Source organism: Doryrhamphus excisus, chromosome 16, assembly GCF_030265055.1.
Source record: "Doryrhamphus excisus isolate RoL2022-K1 chromosome 16, RoL_Dexc_1.0, whole genome shotgun sequence".
In the NCBI taxonomy this organism is placed as follows: domain Eukaryota; kingdom Metazoa; phylum Chordata; class Actinopteri; order Syngnathiformes; family Syngnathidae; genus Doryrhamphus; species Doryrhamphus excisus.
In genome coordinates, this window is record NC_080481.1 from 473,064 (window position 1) to 488,864 (window position 15,801).

General features: G+C 43.9%; 1 protein-coding gene across 5 annotated transcripts in view; it reads left to right on the top strand.

The window, feature by feature from the left end:
• The window catches only part of zbtb46 (zinc finger and BTB domain containing 46), a 64,816-nt gene that overhangs the window by 19,081 nt on the left and 29,934 nt on the right, over positions 1–15,801 (top strand). For all 5 annotated transcript variants that reach the window (XM_058052475.1, XM_058052474.1, XM_058052472.1 and 2 more), the window contains exons 2-3: positions 5,037–5,257; positions 5,342–6,260. In XM_058052475.1, the coding sequence (XP_057908458.1) occupies positions 5,072–5,257; positions 5,342–6,260 (1,105 nt within the window). In that variant the 5' untranslated portion in view covers positions 5,037–5,071. The remainder of the gene's footprint in view (positions 1–5,036; positions 5,258–5,341; positions 6,261–15,801) is intronic.

Genomic DNA, 15,801 nt, shown 5'->3' on the forward strand with positions numbered 1-15,801 from the left:
ACTGACAGGGTCTCGGAGCTCCGGCGGTATTTATTCACCAAAACAAAAAGCATCCAAATCATTAAAGGATGAAAATCATTGGATGTATTTATCAGCTGGAAGCTTGAGCAAGTCTCAAAGGAATTCAAACGTGAGCATAAACACTGGAGAGACTTGGAATTGCTCACACTGGAAATTCACTGGAGGGAATTGCTGAAATTAAACAAGCCAATTAGGCAAGCAGAGAGTTTAGAGGTCAGAATTCTCTCTTTAAAAAGTTTCTACTGTATGCCCAACTAATTACTCAGAAAGTGTTATGCCAACGTATGTCGTTGAACAAACTTTTCCACCCTCGTACTGTTGGTTTCTGCTGTACTCTTGGCCTTTAGTCATCTTTGGGTTTGTTTGTTTTGTTTAATTCTAGGCAACCTTTTATATACGGTGGTTGCAATACGCAACGTTCATGCAACTTCACACTTAGTTTTATGTCTAAATACTTACCCTCTTCTTTAGCCTACAGACAATCAAGTCACTTATTTCCATAAGCTTCCAACCTATTGGTACTCCAAAATGTACTTGTCCGATTCCTTGTTTGACAAAAGTGTCAAACATATATCAGGAGTAATATCAACTGCATCCATTAGAAGACAATTAGATCAATAATAGAAGAGTAAGGCCATGGATACTGAAAAAAAACTTTGTCCAAAGTTAAAAAAAATCTTTCATTGACACCAGTGGCGCCTTAGAAAAATCTTTGTCCACATAAAAACACGTCTTTCATTTTGGCCAATCACTAGTCACCTGACTTGGTTGCACATTCTGTTCTTCAGTAAGTTAGATAAGCATATAAAAAGCCTATACAAATGTTTTTCTTAAAAGGCAACTGCTCTTTTTTGGAATTTTGTGAAAAAATTGTTAATATGAGCTAGCTAACAATACACGTCATTGGGACACAACTATTTTGACGCAAAAGCCCGAACAAAAAAAAAAATGCCACCATTGTTCCATTTACAAACCAACCTTTATATTAACCGAACGACAATGACGTTGCTATTGTAGCAGCTAACACAAAATACTTACTATATACATAGAGATACAATGCATAGTTTGAGTCTATATCCTAAAATCCCTCCACCAACTCAATTAGTGCCGTGCTGCCCACATATGCTAAAATCGCTAATGTTAGCTGACAACAAATATGGCGAATGTTGTGTACCCCGCCTCTTTTCCGACATCAGCTGGGATAGGCTCCAGCATAATTGGTTAGTAATAATTGATGGATGGATGGCTTTTCGAGGGTTAGCGCCCCGTGCAATACCGAACCAAGGCAGACAACCCCTGTTAAACAACAAAATATATATATATATATATATCAAATATAAAATCTCACGGAACCCAAGGATACACATTCTGTGTTGTCTTCAATCAATCAATATCATATAAATATATATATTTTCTGTCTGTGTTAAAACATTCCCAACATCAGTCAGTACTTGATCTCTGCATCAGTCATTTCATCTGAACATATACGTAAGTACGTGTACGTGTACGTATCCCCATCCTCTTCTTCTAATGAAACTGCCCCCGCAACTCCACTGATGAAGTACCATACTTTTGTGTGCGTCTGCATTGTGGTATTGTGCTGCTGTTAATGTGACATTCGGCACATTGATGCTGGTTTTGGAAGCAGCGAGATGAGAGATGAAAAGCTGGATGGTGTGAAACGGTGGAACCCGAGTGGTGGAAGTACGGCAGAGTTGGCTCTTTTTGTTACTTTTCAACTTATTGTACATTGACCCTGTATTTATCTAGCGGCAAAAAAAAGAAATATATGAGGATGTTGTGGTGAATGAAGGAGTTTTCTCGTGTCACATGGGGCTGTAGATGTTTTTTCCAATCTTATAGAACCAGGTTGGCTTTACAATGTTCAATGTGCAAGTGTCCCTGAGAGGCAAGAGAAAGATGATCTCTCTTTAAAGCCACTCGGTTTGTCTCCAAAGGTGATTGCGGGGATATTTCCATCAGGCCAACACAGAAAGGAAAGAATATCTCAAGGTTAGAATGCCAATAGATTTTTCTCAGCTGCGTGTCAGCCTGAGGAAAAACACACAAAAAGTCTCTATCTGGCTGCCTTATGAAACATACAGACACACATCTCACACTCGTGGCTGCTTGGGAATTAGCAGAACATTGATCAAAGTTTTTTACCTCGCTCATCCGCTTGTCCAGTGCTGCTCATAAGAGGACATGTTTGTCCGTGTGGACGTGGGAGACATTGTGGATTTATGTGATCCTACAAGCCATCAGGTTGAGCAGAGCTTTGCTAAACATGACCTGAAGTGTGCCGGCCCCGGAGCAAACGTTGCTGTCACCTTGGCCGAGGCGAGCTGTCATCTCTCCGGGTGGCCGATGAGACCTGACAGCTGTGGCGTTCCCAAAACAAATCACCGCTGCGTTTGGTAACACTTGGCGTCCCCACGATTTAGTCCTCACCGAGATGAGAGCGGGAAAGGCAGCTGCTAATGTTCTGGCTAATGCACTGGCTAAGTGGGGGCTAATCTTTTAGCGTAGATGTTGGGGCGTGCTTCTCCTTGAAGGCTTCAATACGACATTAGCCACGTATACGTGGACACAAATATTCCAATTCCATTACGGTTATTTGCTCAAAGGGAAAGAATGTAACCTTTGTATACGCCTCATTCCCAAAGAAAAGTGCCGATCCCAATGAATATATAATGGGATTCCCAGGGGTGGAATATTCCTTTCCCCAATCCGATTGAGGTATCTTGTACCCGCTCAAACGGAAAGTTGTCAGACTGCGTTCTTCTTCTTCTTCTGTTGTTTATTGGCGGTTGGCAAGCAGCTTTGGTGTGCATTGTGATCTGTGCATGCAGAAACGACGTAGCGCTTTTCGTGCAACTTTCACTGCTTGCGACGTTCCATTAAACGTCGGCCAGCGGCGTGACTTCGTGGAGACGCACGTGGTCAGTATCCTGTCCGTTTCCGCAGTTCCCCAGTTTGTCTGATAAAACACAGAGTTTGTGTGGACCATGCCCAGTGAGCGGGTTGGAATCGAACTCGGGTCTCCTAGCTGCGAGGCCTGCACCCTAATCACTCGTGTACTGTGCAGCCCCAGATTCATCTTTGTTTTCCAAAATATTCAATCTGGCCGGAGTTTTACAAAAGCTCAGTTTTTAAGAACAAAAACCTCAGTTTGCATGTGGACGGAAGGCCGAAACATAGAAAAATCCATATTCATGTGAACATAACCTTAGACAAATATGTGAACAAAATTAGAAAGAAATAAGCCTTTGGAAAATAGTTTGTCCTTCTGGGGACTAAAACTAAACTACGTGGCTCCTCAAATTGTCCTTACGGTCTATGGCAAAAGCACTTTTATCACCTAGACTAGATTGTACGAGATCAGACGCTCCAAGGTGAAAGTTCAAGAGGGAAGTTCTGTCTCAACTAGTGGACCGCGTGCTCAAAGCCAGGCCATGTTTACTGATCTCATGGTAAATACCATACTAATGGCGAGTGCGCGTCGTTTGTCCTAAATGAGGTGTTTTTATTCTTCTCAACTCTTTAATGAACGTGTTACAATGTAACTGTCAGTTATAATGAGCTCACACACACACGTTCTCCACACACACACACACACACACACACACACACACACACACACACACACACACACACACACACACACACACACACACCCAAATGAACCTGTCAGACGGCTTTTAAACACAGATATTTCTGTGTATTTATTGCTGGACTGAGCTGTTTTTAGACATCAAACTACGGCGCTTGAGATGTGCCTTCTATTGATGTCATTGTCTTTATGTCACATTCATTATTGAGAGATCCTTAGCCTGGCTTGTCTTTTAGCTTAAAACTCTTTTTTTTATTCTTCCCCTCCTTACATTAGAAGTGAAACATCCCAAGCAAATGGATCTTGTTCTGCATACTGAATCATCACATTCAAACTATTACGTACAGTACATACATAGTACTACGTATGTACTGTAAATGTTACCAAAGTTTTTGTGTTATCTTAATCAACTTATAGTCCAGTGGTTCAGTGGTTAGCACACAGGCCTCACAGCTAGGAGACCAGGGTTCAATTCCACCCTCGGCCATCTCTGTGTGGAGTTTGCATGTTCTCCCCGTGCATGCGTGGGTTTCCCCCGGGTACTCCGGTTTCCTCCCACATTCCAAAAAAAAAATGCTAGGTTAATTGTCTTCAGGCGAGAGGCGGGGCACACTCTCAGGGCACATAGTATAGACAAACAACCATTCACACTCACATTCATACCTATGGACAATTTGGAGTGGCTAATTAACCTAGCATGTTTTTGGAATGTGGGAGGAAACCGGAGTACCCGGAGAAAACCCACGCATGCACGGGGAGAACACGCAGTTTTCCAGAATCATATATTTTTTAATGTTTTTAACACAATCTGAACATTAGTCTCTAGTAGCTGAATAATTTATAATCCTCAGCGTTTGAAACCGTGTAAACCTTGTCAACACATCGGCGTCCCCAGTGTATTTTTGGTAAATGCATATTTTGTGGTCCAGTTGCTGTTTGAAATGAATTTTTTAGAGTTGATAGCGCCATGTTTGTTTAGGGGCGACTCATCTACGGCTGATTATTTGTGACACGTACACCTTGCCATAACAACCTGCAGAACACAGGAGACGCTGCAGGGATGAGCATTGAATGGTTTACATCATTTGGGTAAATTGGGTCCAAATGCAAAGGATTTGGCCCGCGGGCTGCCTGTTGAGGGCCTCTGCTACAACTTACTAGGATCCTTCAAGAGGTTGTTTCCTCGAAAGTGTGAGTTTGATGAAAATGCCAAATACTTTTCATGAAATCTCAGACTGTTTTTTATCAGAAGATTCCGTTTGACAAACTCAAATCTCAAATCTTCATCTCAGCATTCGTTTAGAGCTTAACCTCACGTCTGTGAGATGTCAAAAATATGAACACGCTTAACCAAGTCTGCGTCGGGTTCAACTGAATGCGCGTGATCTTTCTTTTCTTTTAGACTTTTGAAAGAGAGGATTTTGTTCAGCTACCCAGATGAACAACAGGAAGGAGGACATGGAGATCTCCTCTCACTATCGTCAGCTCCTGCGAGAGCTCAACGAGCAGAGGCAACACGGCATCCTCTGTGACGCCTGCGTCATTGTAGATGGAAAGATCTTCAAGGCCCACAAGAACGTCCTTCTGGGCTCCTCACGCTACTTCAAGACACTTTACTGCCAGGTGAGCTTCTACACTCCAAATGGAATCTTTGCTCCTATTGCCCATTCAACTGGTAAATAAGCACTTCCTGTCTAAACGCTCCAGGTTAAGAAAGGGGCGGAGCCTCACCACCAGACGACAGTCACTCACCTGGACATTGTGACCGCCACGGGCTTCAAAGCCATCCTGGACTTCATGTACTCCGCCCACCTCGCTCTCACCAGTAAGAACGTCATTGAGGTGATGTCAGCCGCTAGCTACCTGCAGATGACGGACATTGTCCAGGCGTGCCACAGCTTCATCAAGGCTGCCCTGGACATCAGCATCCGCTCCGAGATGGCAGACGAACTATCAGACTTTGAAATGGGAGCTGTGGCCGCATCAGGCGTAGGAGGTGCTGGGGGCAGCGGAGGAGTTGGGATGCCAGGAGCAGGAGGAGTAGCGGGAGCGAGCTTAGGAGGAGGTGGGATCGTGGGCATGGCCTCGGAAGCCCTCGCCTCCATCATGTCCGGTCGCAGCACCTCCCCCTGGCTGGCGCGCCGCACCAGTCCTGCCAACTCCTCTGGGGACTCGGCTATTGCCAGCTGCCACGAGGGAGGTAGCACTTATGGCAAGGAGGACCAAGAACCCCCCAAGAGCCACGAGAGCCAGGAGGAAGCTTGCCATGACTCCCAGCCTGCTTGGCTGCACGACTACAGGCCCGTCAGCGTCAAAGAGGAACAGGTGTCCCCCGCCTCGTCCTTGCATCCCAGGGACACCCCCAGGGGTGCAGCCCAGAGCCAAAGGGATCAGCTGGCGGGGGGCGCCAGTGCAGGTGGAGACGGACCCTGGCAGCCCTTAAAAGGGTCAGGGCGGAGGAAGAACAGGAAGAACAAGGACACGGTCAGACATATAACCCAACAGGCTGAGAGGAACTGGGACCGGGAGCGGGACAGGGAGCGAGACCGGGACAGTCGGCCCGGCTCTCCTCTGCCAACCATGCTGGCTGTGGCCGGCTGGAACTACAACGGACAGGATATTTCAGGTATGTCTGTGTGTGGACGTTCCTAGCATTGCATTTATGTCTTATTTATGTCTACGTATATTTCAGCCGGCCCGAGTTGCGCTCACAACCGCACGAGCGTGCTAAACTAAACTACGTTGTTACAGCGAGGGACTGAGCCAAAACATTATCTTATACGGAGATTAATTTATACGGAGCTGGGGCAGTACATAATAATAATAATAATAATAATAATAATAATACATCTTCTGGTAGTAACCCTCCCATCGACATTGGGAGATGGCGAAGGTTGGAATGGCGTGCATGGTCCGCCTCACCGCGGCTTCGCTAAGTGACAGACGGAATAATCACAAGTCTGCAGTTGTCACGACAGGGACAGGACCGAACCCGAGACCGGGTCGGCTTGAGGCGCGGTTGGTCAAGGTATCGGCCTGCAGACCATCAGGTCACCATCACAGGACAGCTCATATTCCGATCGTCGATGATCAGACAAAGGGGCGGCAGGATCAGAGGGGGTCGTTATCGTACGGGGAAGGGTGCGGTCGGTGGGGGGTGTAGTCGAAGGGAGGGGAGCGCCTAAACGGCAGCACCGGGACAACCCGCTGTGCAATAACAGGAACTCCTTATTTCCTGAGGAGCCAGCTTACACGAGGTGAACAGAAAAGGGGCGTACCTCCGCAGCAACAAGCAAGAGACCGGGGACGATAACACAGCCCCCCCCCCCTTTATAGGGGGCCCTGAAGTGGCGATTGGCCAACAGTCACGACAGGCTACACACTATTAGGCTGGATGAGCAAGTCCATCCTCATTGGTTTACGCTACCTTACGTTTACCTTGTCGCGGATCTTCCACTCTATTTGATGCAGAACATAAAATATACCCTTGTGGTATATTGTGGTATATTGTGGTATATTGTGGTATATTGTGGTATATTGTGGTATATTATGGTATATTATGGTATATTCGCCTCACTGTGTTCAACTTGCTGTTTAGCCAAAATGTCTTTTCTACATTTTTGGTTGTCTTGGTGACGATACTATGTACTATGGCTTACATGGAAGTGTCCTATCCAGAACTGAAACAATAACGTGTCCTTTCATATTGTTTTATGTCATCCAGCTGCCATCAACCGGATCGTGGCCTTCCATTTCAGCTAGCTTTTAATCTTGTGAGTTTTTTTTCTTAAATATGAACAGAACAACCTTCAGTTGCTTTGGAAGTGTTTTTATACAAAGGTACTTCAGTTTTTGATGATGAAGTCATTATTTCTCTTCACAAATCATGTCAATCCAATTCATCTGTTTGTTCCATATTAATACAAAACACATTTTATAGAAAATAGTTTTACAAGCATAAAACAATGCAAAATACATGTAAATGATAAATGTACATATACCATTGCTTTTACCTTGGTTGAAGACTCTTCCTGGTAAACTTTTGTGATGCCTCTTTTTGGTCCCATGGTGGGTATTTATTTTCCAGCCCTACTCGATACAAAAGTACACACTTGTGGTACAATGGTGTTACATAGCAAACAACTACAGAGTCTACAGGCGATTACGTCATTGAGGGCCGACAGAGCTGGCGGATAATGACTTTGGAGTTGGAGTTGGGAGCATGTTAACAGACATGTTACGAACACACATACTGTATTAATAACATGACAACACTGAGTCACCAATGCATCATGCTAGCTAGCCAACTAGCTAGCATTTTATACAAAGCTGTGGTGAGACCAGCCATGTTGTTTGGTCTAGAGACAGTACCACTGAGGAAAAGAAAGGAAGCAGAACCGGAGGTAGCAGAGATGGGGATGCTGAGTTTCTCATTGGGAGTGACCAGGATGGACAGGATCAGGAAAGAGTACATCAGAGGGACATTACATGTTAGAGGCCTTGGAGATAAAGTCAGGGAGGCCAGACTGAGATGGTTGGGACATGTCCAGAGGAACAGTGAATATATTGGTGGAAGCATGCTGCGTTCAGAGCTGCCAGGTAGGCGGCGTAGAGGACGACCAAAGAGGAGGTTTATGGATGTAGTGAGGACATCTTTGTACTCCAAATATGACTAGAGTGACATTAAGCAAAGCGAAGATGCAGATTCTGGAAGAACTAAAACGCTTTCTGTGTGGGTTATTGTGTATAGCTGCTCTATAGGAGTCCACAACTCAATACAAGGGCCTTTAAGATTTTCAGGTTATTATAATGTTAAGAAAAGATATTACAAATGTGAAATCCAGTCCACCTTCTGGCACCTGCAACTTTGTTTTTGGCTCCAAGTTGGGTTGTTTTCCAGTTGCGATCAAAAGACTGGAGGTCCCAACAGAATTCAGAAATAACTCATTGGTGGTGTCCGTATTGATCTCACTGTGACATGATGTCTTTGGCAAGAATCACATTTTCAAAGAAGGTAGAAGTAACCTTAAATGTTCATTTATCCCTTTTATACATCCTTTTTAGTTCTTTTCTGAATGCAAATCTATAAAATGTGTTATTTTTGGCTTTCTGGAAAAGATTTATTCGATTTCCATTATTTCTTATTGGAAAAATGTAGTATTCAGTCAGCGTATGTTTTGGTAATAGTTGGAAATGGTGAAATGGATGAATGACGCTAACCAAGGTTCCGTTGTATTTGCCATCTAAAAGTTCACTAGCCCGGAATGACCTCGTTTCCTCCTCTGAGGTTGGGATTAGCTTGGTCCTACACTAACGTGTTAGGACTAAGATGATTATCTCAAATCTTGGAGGTGTGGGGTAAAGCGGGGTTAAGTGCAGGTAGATGATACAATCCCCTTCTTACTTTTGTTTATGTAACACACTTACACATAAAAAGCAAACCGGAAACAATACTTTTTTTTTTTTGGAGGAAGCCTCTCTTTCTGGTCATATTGTTTTAAGAATTTCTTTACTCAGAAAGTAATTCATCAGAAACACTTACCTACGTGTGTGTGTGTGTGTGTGTGTGTGTGTGTGTGTGTGTGTGCGTCAGTAAGTGTGCTGTGGGCCCAAGGCGTCGACAGTTAGATCATTAAAAGTAAGAGAAGCTAATCCTGGGCGCATTAAGGGAGTTGGCTATGAAATGGGCACACACGTCGCACAGCTAAAGAAAACAGGATAATTGAATTGACCTGGGTCACTGCACGGATTACCAGTGCGTCCTCGCCATCCCAAGCCCCTCCCCTCTCTGTGGATTTACGGAAGGACCTACGGAAAGGGCGAGCGAGAGGAAAAAAGGTAGCTGGGTGGATGTGTGGGGTAAAGAGGGAGAGAGGAAAGAAAGGTAGAGGAGTCAAGGTCACATTTAATGAGATGCGATCATGTAAATTGACAAACGTATGAAAATGGACCTTAACTATTTATCATACCATGACATTATGGGGGCGGTTTTTCTGTTGTAGGCCCAACCTCTGTCGTCAAGACCCTCGCGCTTGAATGAGTTTGCTGTGGAAGAACTGGACTCGTTTTCATTTGACACAATTATCAGACTTGTGGTCACACCGAAACCAGCAACTTCCATGCATTGGTTTTAGCGTCTCTGATGAATCTTTGCATTTTTCTATATTTCAATTTGCAACCATTGGTCGAAAAAGTTGGGACACCCCTGACCTAAAAGGTGCTGTTTGACGGGGACGCTGTTTTTTGTGTTGAGTAAGTCTCCAAGATGGTGGTCTACGGCAGGGGTGGGCAAACTTTTTGACTCGCGGGCCGCATTGATTTAGAGAAATTGACGGGGGTGGACCACATCAAATAACCAAATTGATAAAAAAGCTACCTAAACCCTCAAAAGGTTGTCTCAAGCCAAGATGCCAGGTTGTTAAGTTTCAATGAAATACTTGGGACGGGCTGTAGTTCGCCCAGCCCTGGTCTAGGTCTGGTCTGGTCTATGGGTTTAAGTAGTGAAGTCCTCAGTGACTTAGGATCACATAGACCAGCGTAATTCAAACGCCAAAGCTCCAGTTGCCAAAAGCTTCCTAAAGTACAAGTCTGACGGTTGTGAACATCGAAGAATGAACATAAATGAGTCAGTGAGTGGTTAGCATGTTGGTTAGCATGTTGGCCACAGAGTCAGAAGATCGGGAAGACTCGGTCTCCATACTTTGATGAAGTGTCGGTCAAAAATACTCCTGATCTGTTCGAGCTAGTGTCCACCTAAGTCTTAAGTCTCTGTAAGGAAAGGATTTTGTCACCTGTCAGATGTCAGGACGTAGTACGCCTCTATTTAAAGCTACTACATCCAACCTAGAACTGCTAAAACGGCACAGTCGCCACTGGAATTTTGCTATTGATCTGTTTGGATTTCAAATGAATTGTAGAACAATACCGCATCCGTAACAATCCTGAACTGTCCTTGAGCGTAGTACAGACCACATTGCCTGACTGGGGATTTGACTGGATTATTCTCTGACATAAGGATAATGTATATGGTCGTGTTTAAGCCCCATGTCGTGGCATTCCTTTAAATGAAATGCAGCATGTCATGTCAGCATGTTGACATAAACACTTTCACGATCAAGGATTTCATTTCTTTAGATACTCTTCCCTCGCAAACATCTGCTATGTTGGCTTGATGTGGTTATTGGGGTCACAGTGCACTCCACTTCCTGTCGGTAACGTGCAATCTCTGCTTTTCGGATGTGCACCTTGTATGCTGACACAAATATTTGAAAGTTCACATGTGAAAAAGGATAAGAACTGGGAAGGTTTTTTTCAGACCAGCTCCAGTTATCTGATCACGTTTGGTTTATTAGAGTTGACAATTTCTAAAGAGGAAAGTTTTAAATAGTCTTCTTCTCTGTCTGCCGATGCCGCAAACCTTTAAATAATTACTTCAAATTATTTTTAGGTTGCTACCCGCTGTTTCAGGCTGACCTGGGATGATAAGTATCTTTAGATAAAAGGCTGTCAAGTTGTTTCAAGAAATTGTTGTGTACACGCCACTGAGGCTTCATGTCGCCCCTTTTTCCTTTTCCGTGTCACGGAAAAAGAACGAGTCAATCAGGGATTTAGATTGTCAGAAAATTAACTGACACCAATTTGGAGTATTTGCCCCTTTTTTTACACTCCTAATATGTGCAGTGTGTTTGCTTTTGGAGACTTGACAAGGGAAATGATGTGTTTGGGGCATTTCATTGACAGAACCAGCAAGTTAGTGAAGCAACGACGGTCTATGGCGCTCTTTCTTTGTTTCTGACTTGAATATAAATTGATAATTTGCACATTTAATACTCTAATTAAAGTCCAGTTTTAAGTCTTTCGTGACTTTACAGACGTCATTGATGTACAAGTTGAACAGTTTTGGTCCCAGCATTGACTCCTGGGGTACTCCACACGTAATATTTAAACTTGCAGATGTGTGTTCTCCGAGCCTTACGTACTGCTTCCTGTTACCTAAGTAGCTTTGGACCCAGTTCAGAAATAATCCTCTTATTCTGTACCTTTCTAATGTAGTTATTAGGACGCCATGATTGATTGTATCAAAGGCTGATCCATGAAAACTGAGGGTGCAAACTCTATGATCAAAAGCATTAGTGATTTCCTCTCTAATTACAATCCGTGGCGTGGAGGTTGAAACGTTAGCTCTGTATCCGTACCGGATTATTGCTAGTAATTAATTCCTATTAATACAATTTTCCAACCTGTTATTGAATAGCTTCTGGATAATTTTAGAGAACTGATGTTTGTCTCATAAAAAAAAAATACTTTGGCTGTTTTAATTTCTTGAGGGAATTTTCCAGTCTGAAATGATAAATTACTGTATTACTGTATGTATGTATGTATGTCAGTGGTAGTTGTTGAACATTTGTGGGAATATGATGAAAAGTTTGAATAGGTAGCACACCTGTCCTGAGTGATCTTAACATGTTGATTTGTTTGTTGAACATGTTGACTTGTTTAAGAAATGGAGTAGTAGTTAGCAGACAAAAAAGAAGGTGGAATAAGTAGGAAGAAGAGGAGGAATAAACAGATGAAAATGGCCGACTACAATAACATTGCAAAAATGCATCAACAAAATAAATGTAAACATATATTGAATATCCTATCTTAACTGGTGTATCTAGACGTTATTGACTCTTTCAACACAAAGAGATTTACTTCCTTACTTATCAGAGCTAAAACAAAAACTGTGATTAATTATAAGTTAACTATGGGCATAACATGATTAATCTTGACGAAATAAAGTCAATCTATTTTCTATGTTGCTTATCCTCATTAGGGTTGCAGCTGACTTGGGCGAGAGGCGGGGTACACCCTGGACTGGTGGCCAGCCAATCACAGGACACATATAGACAAACAACCATTCACACTCACATTCGTACCTACATTGGTACTAATTTACTGCGGTACTTTTTGGTGTATTTATTAAATATTCATTCATTTTCTACCGCTTATCCTCACGAGGATCGCGGTAGGTGCTGGAGCCTATCCCAGCTGTCTTCGGGCGAGAGGCGGGGTACACCCTGGACTGGTGGCCAGCCAATCACAGGGCACATATAGACAAACAACCATTCACACTCACATTCATACCTACATTGGTACTACTTTACTGCAGTACTTTCTGGTGTATGTATTAAATATACATTAAAAAAAGATTCAATGACTTTTCAGGGCAGCTGGGAGGGTTTTTGGCTACCTGGTAGGCCAGCATGACACACACACACAAGAAGAGTTGAAACGTGTGAGGGTTGTTCTTGACATTTCCCTTAGGCTGTTGCACATTGATTACATCAACAATCTTTCTAGAAATTCAACATCTTTATCCGACCCTCCTCCTCAATCACACACTCATTCACACTCAAACACTCTCACTTGCCCACAGATGCGCGCTTTTTGTGGAGAAGCTTCTTATTACCGGGTACATGTGCTCCATGCTTAGTCTTGTTGGAGCTCAGGTCTTCATCCTCCAGAGCCGAGAGGCTGCAAGGACTCACCTGAAGCCTGCAGACGTGTCGCCCCTCAGCTCTACATCAACTTTTTTTCCATCCATCTCCCTGAGTCTCTGCAGTGTAAAGGTGAACACTTAAAATAATGAATGGGACCCCCCCCCCCCCCCCCCCCCACCACCACATTTACCCCCACCCTCTCTGTATTCCAGTTAAGACTCTCCCAACAGTATTTGCACTTCATTAAACTTGAAATAGGTTTAATATTTAAAACACCGTGAACAGATTTCAGCCCCCCCCCCACCTCCCCCTCCTCATAACTCTCCACTCTTTCTCTCCCATCTCCTGCCTTTTGGTTTAATAATCTACTCTCATATTTCCTCCCTAATTCACTCCTGCTTCATTAAAAACCAAAATAGATTTAATATTTCAGACTGTGTGGACTTAATTTTTAACCCCTTTCTTCTTGGATACCCACTGCACACGCTACATGTTACACGACTACATCTGATTAAAGGCCACCCCCCCAAGACCCCCACCCGCCGCAGCATTCTGTTCTTTGTATCCTTCTGGTTCGCCTTTCTCACTTTTTCCACAGAGCCTCCTTTATCTCCTGCCTCTTATTGTATTCCACAGCTCGCAGTTTCCCTCCCCACCCTGGATTTTTTTTTTTATTCATCCCCAGATTGCAGACACGATCATTTCAGCCCTTTTTACTCCCCACCTAGTGACTCCTGTGGCCAGCCTGTACCCCCTCCCAAGCACCAGGCCCCCCCCCGATGTATTGTCTTTATTGGGAGCCTCATTTTGCTTGGAAAAAAAGTTACATTATTGCCGTGGCAACCAGTTTTTTCTCACCGCCCACCAGCCATCCTTGTCATATGACCTCACATCCTGCTGGACATTATGGGCAGCCCACCAGCTAAAAAGCCCCTTCTCCATCTCACACACATTCACACCATTTTTCACACTCTTGCTGTCTGTCTTGTTCTCTCGCAGCTCTGCCTTCTCTAAATGTGCTCTATTTTTAATCTGTGGCTTTAGACCAGCCATGGTGGACAGGAAGCAGCCCCCCTTCCACAATCCCGATGGTCTTTCCTCTCTCCGGTTCACCACAGCTGCCCCTTGACCATACCAGACAACGGGGGTGGTCTGCGGGGTGTTAAAAATTAGACCCACCCAACATGCACCTGGGAAGGGCAAGTGTGTGGGCTAGCGTTCTACTCCACTGTATACACACTCGTAGTATACCAGTAAAACTAGCATACCGTATGTACACGCCCTTTTAATGTCCTCTAATCAGTCCGGGCTAATGATTAACTGAGCCACAATACATCAGGGAGGATGTCCTGTTGGCACCCCATGCGGGGGCAGGGTGGGTCAGGAGGTTTCTGTTGCACCATTCATGGAAGAAACACTTTTTCAATTACTATCAACTACAGATAACTTATTTTCTTGGCGTTCTTCCATTTTAAAAAAAATGGAGGCCAGCAATCGGCACTGGACTGCTAAGGAAAGTTTGTTTTGATTCAAACTAAATTTAGAAAAAGTGGCAATACGGAGTTATTCCAACAAGTGAAAGAAAAACTTGAGGAAGTCGGTATCACATGATGTTGGTGTTTACGTTTTACTGGGCATGCCCCATTGACTATTCTATTTTATTATAGCGGTGCATGGAGACACGCCATTGGAATATTCCTTTCCATGGATACCATTGCTTTTGGAAATATTCCATTCGGAAATGGAAAAACTCCTCATGTAAACGTGACGAGTGACAAAGTTGAAGTTGCGTTGGGGCTGGGTACTTCCAACAAGACAATGACCCTAAACACTGCTCAAATTCTACTAAGGACCAAGTACAAAGCTGTGGAGTGGCCATCTCAGTCCCCAGACATAAATATTATTGAAAATCTGCGGTGTGATTTAAAACGAGCTGTCCATGCTCGGAAACCATCAAACCTGCTCAAGTGGAGATGTTTTGGAAAGATGGTGAAAAATACCTTCAACCAGAACGTAGAACCTCATTGGAAGCGTTTATTTCTGCAGAAGGAGATTCTACTAAATATTGATGTCATTTTTTGTTGGGGTGCCCAAATTTAGGCAACTGAATACTTTAGTTTAAATAATTATTGCAGACTTTCTGTAAATCCTATAAAGTTCATTCCACTTGTCATCTATCCCTGTGTTGGTCTGCTATGTGATATATTGAACTGGAATGGATGATCCCAACAACCAGTGAATTATAAAGGAAATCTTGAAAATGATCATGGCTGCCTAACCTTTTTCATAGTACTGTATATCCGATCTGCTGCCCGACTGCTGTGTCGCCCCGCTAGCATAGCCTCACGGTACCACTGGGCTATGGTTTGAACGTCTCGCTGCACCTGGCAGTTAACCACAAGGTGGACACCAGAGACTCCAGCATGCCAAAAACCGAGCAGCAATCATTGGTGGAACCTGATGGGTGGATCCTAGCATTCAGTCATTTTCAGCCAACCTGAAGTTCCTTTTCCTCGCATCTATTTATTTTAGCTACGTGGCTTTGTTCTCTTCACGGTCCCCACCCCCTCTGTGGGCCTCCACCCACACCGCATCAGTTGGGAAAGGGGAACCACAGGAAGTGGGGAGAAAAAGGGAGGCGCTATGGACAATATAGGCTACCTGCACAGGATGTGGAGGTCT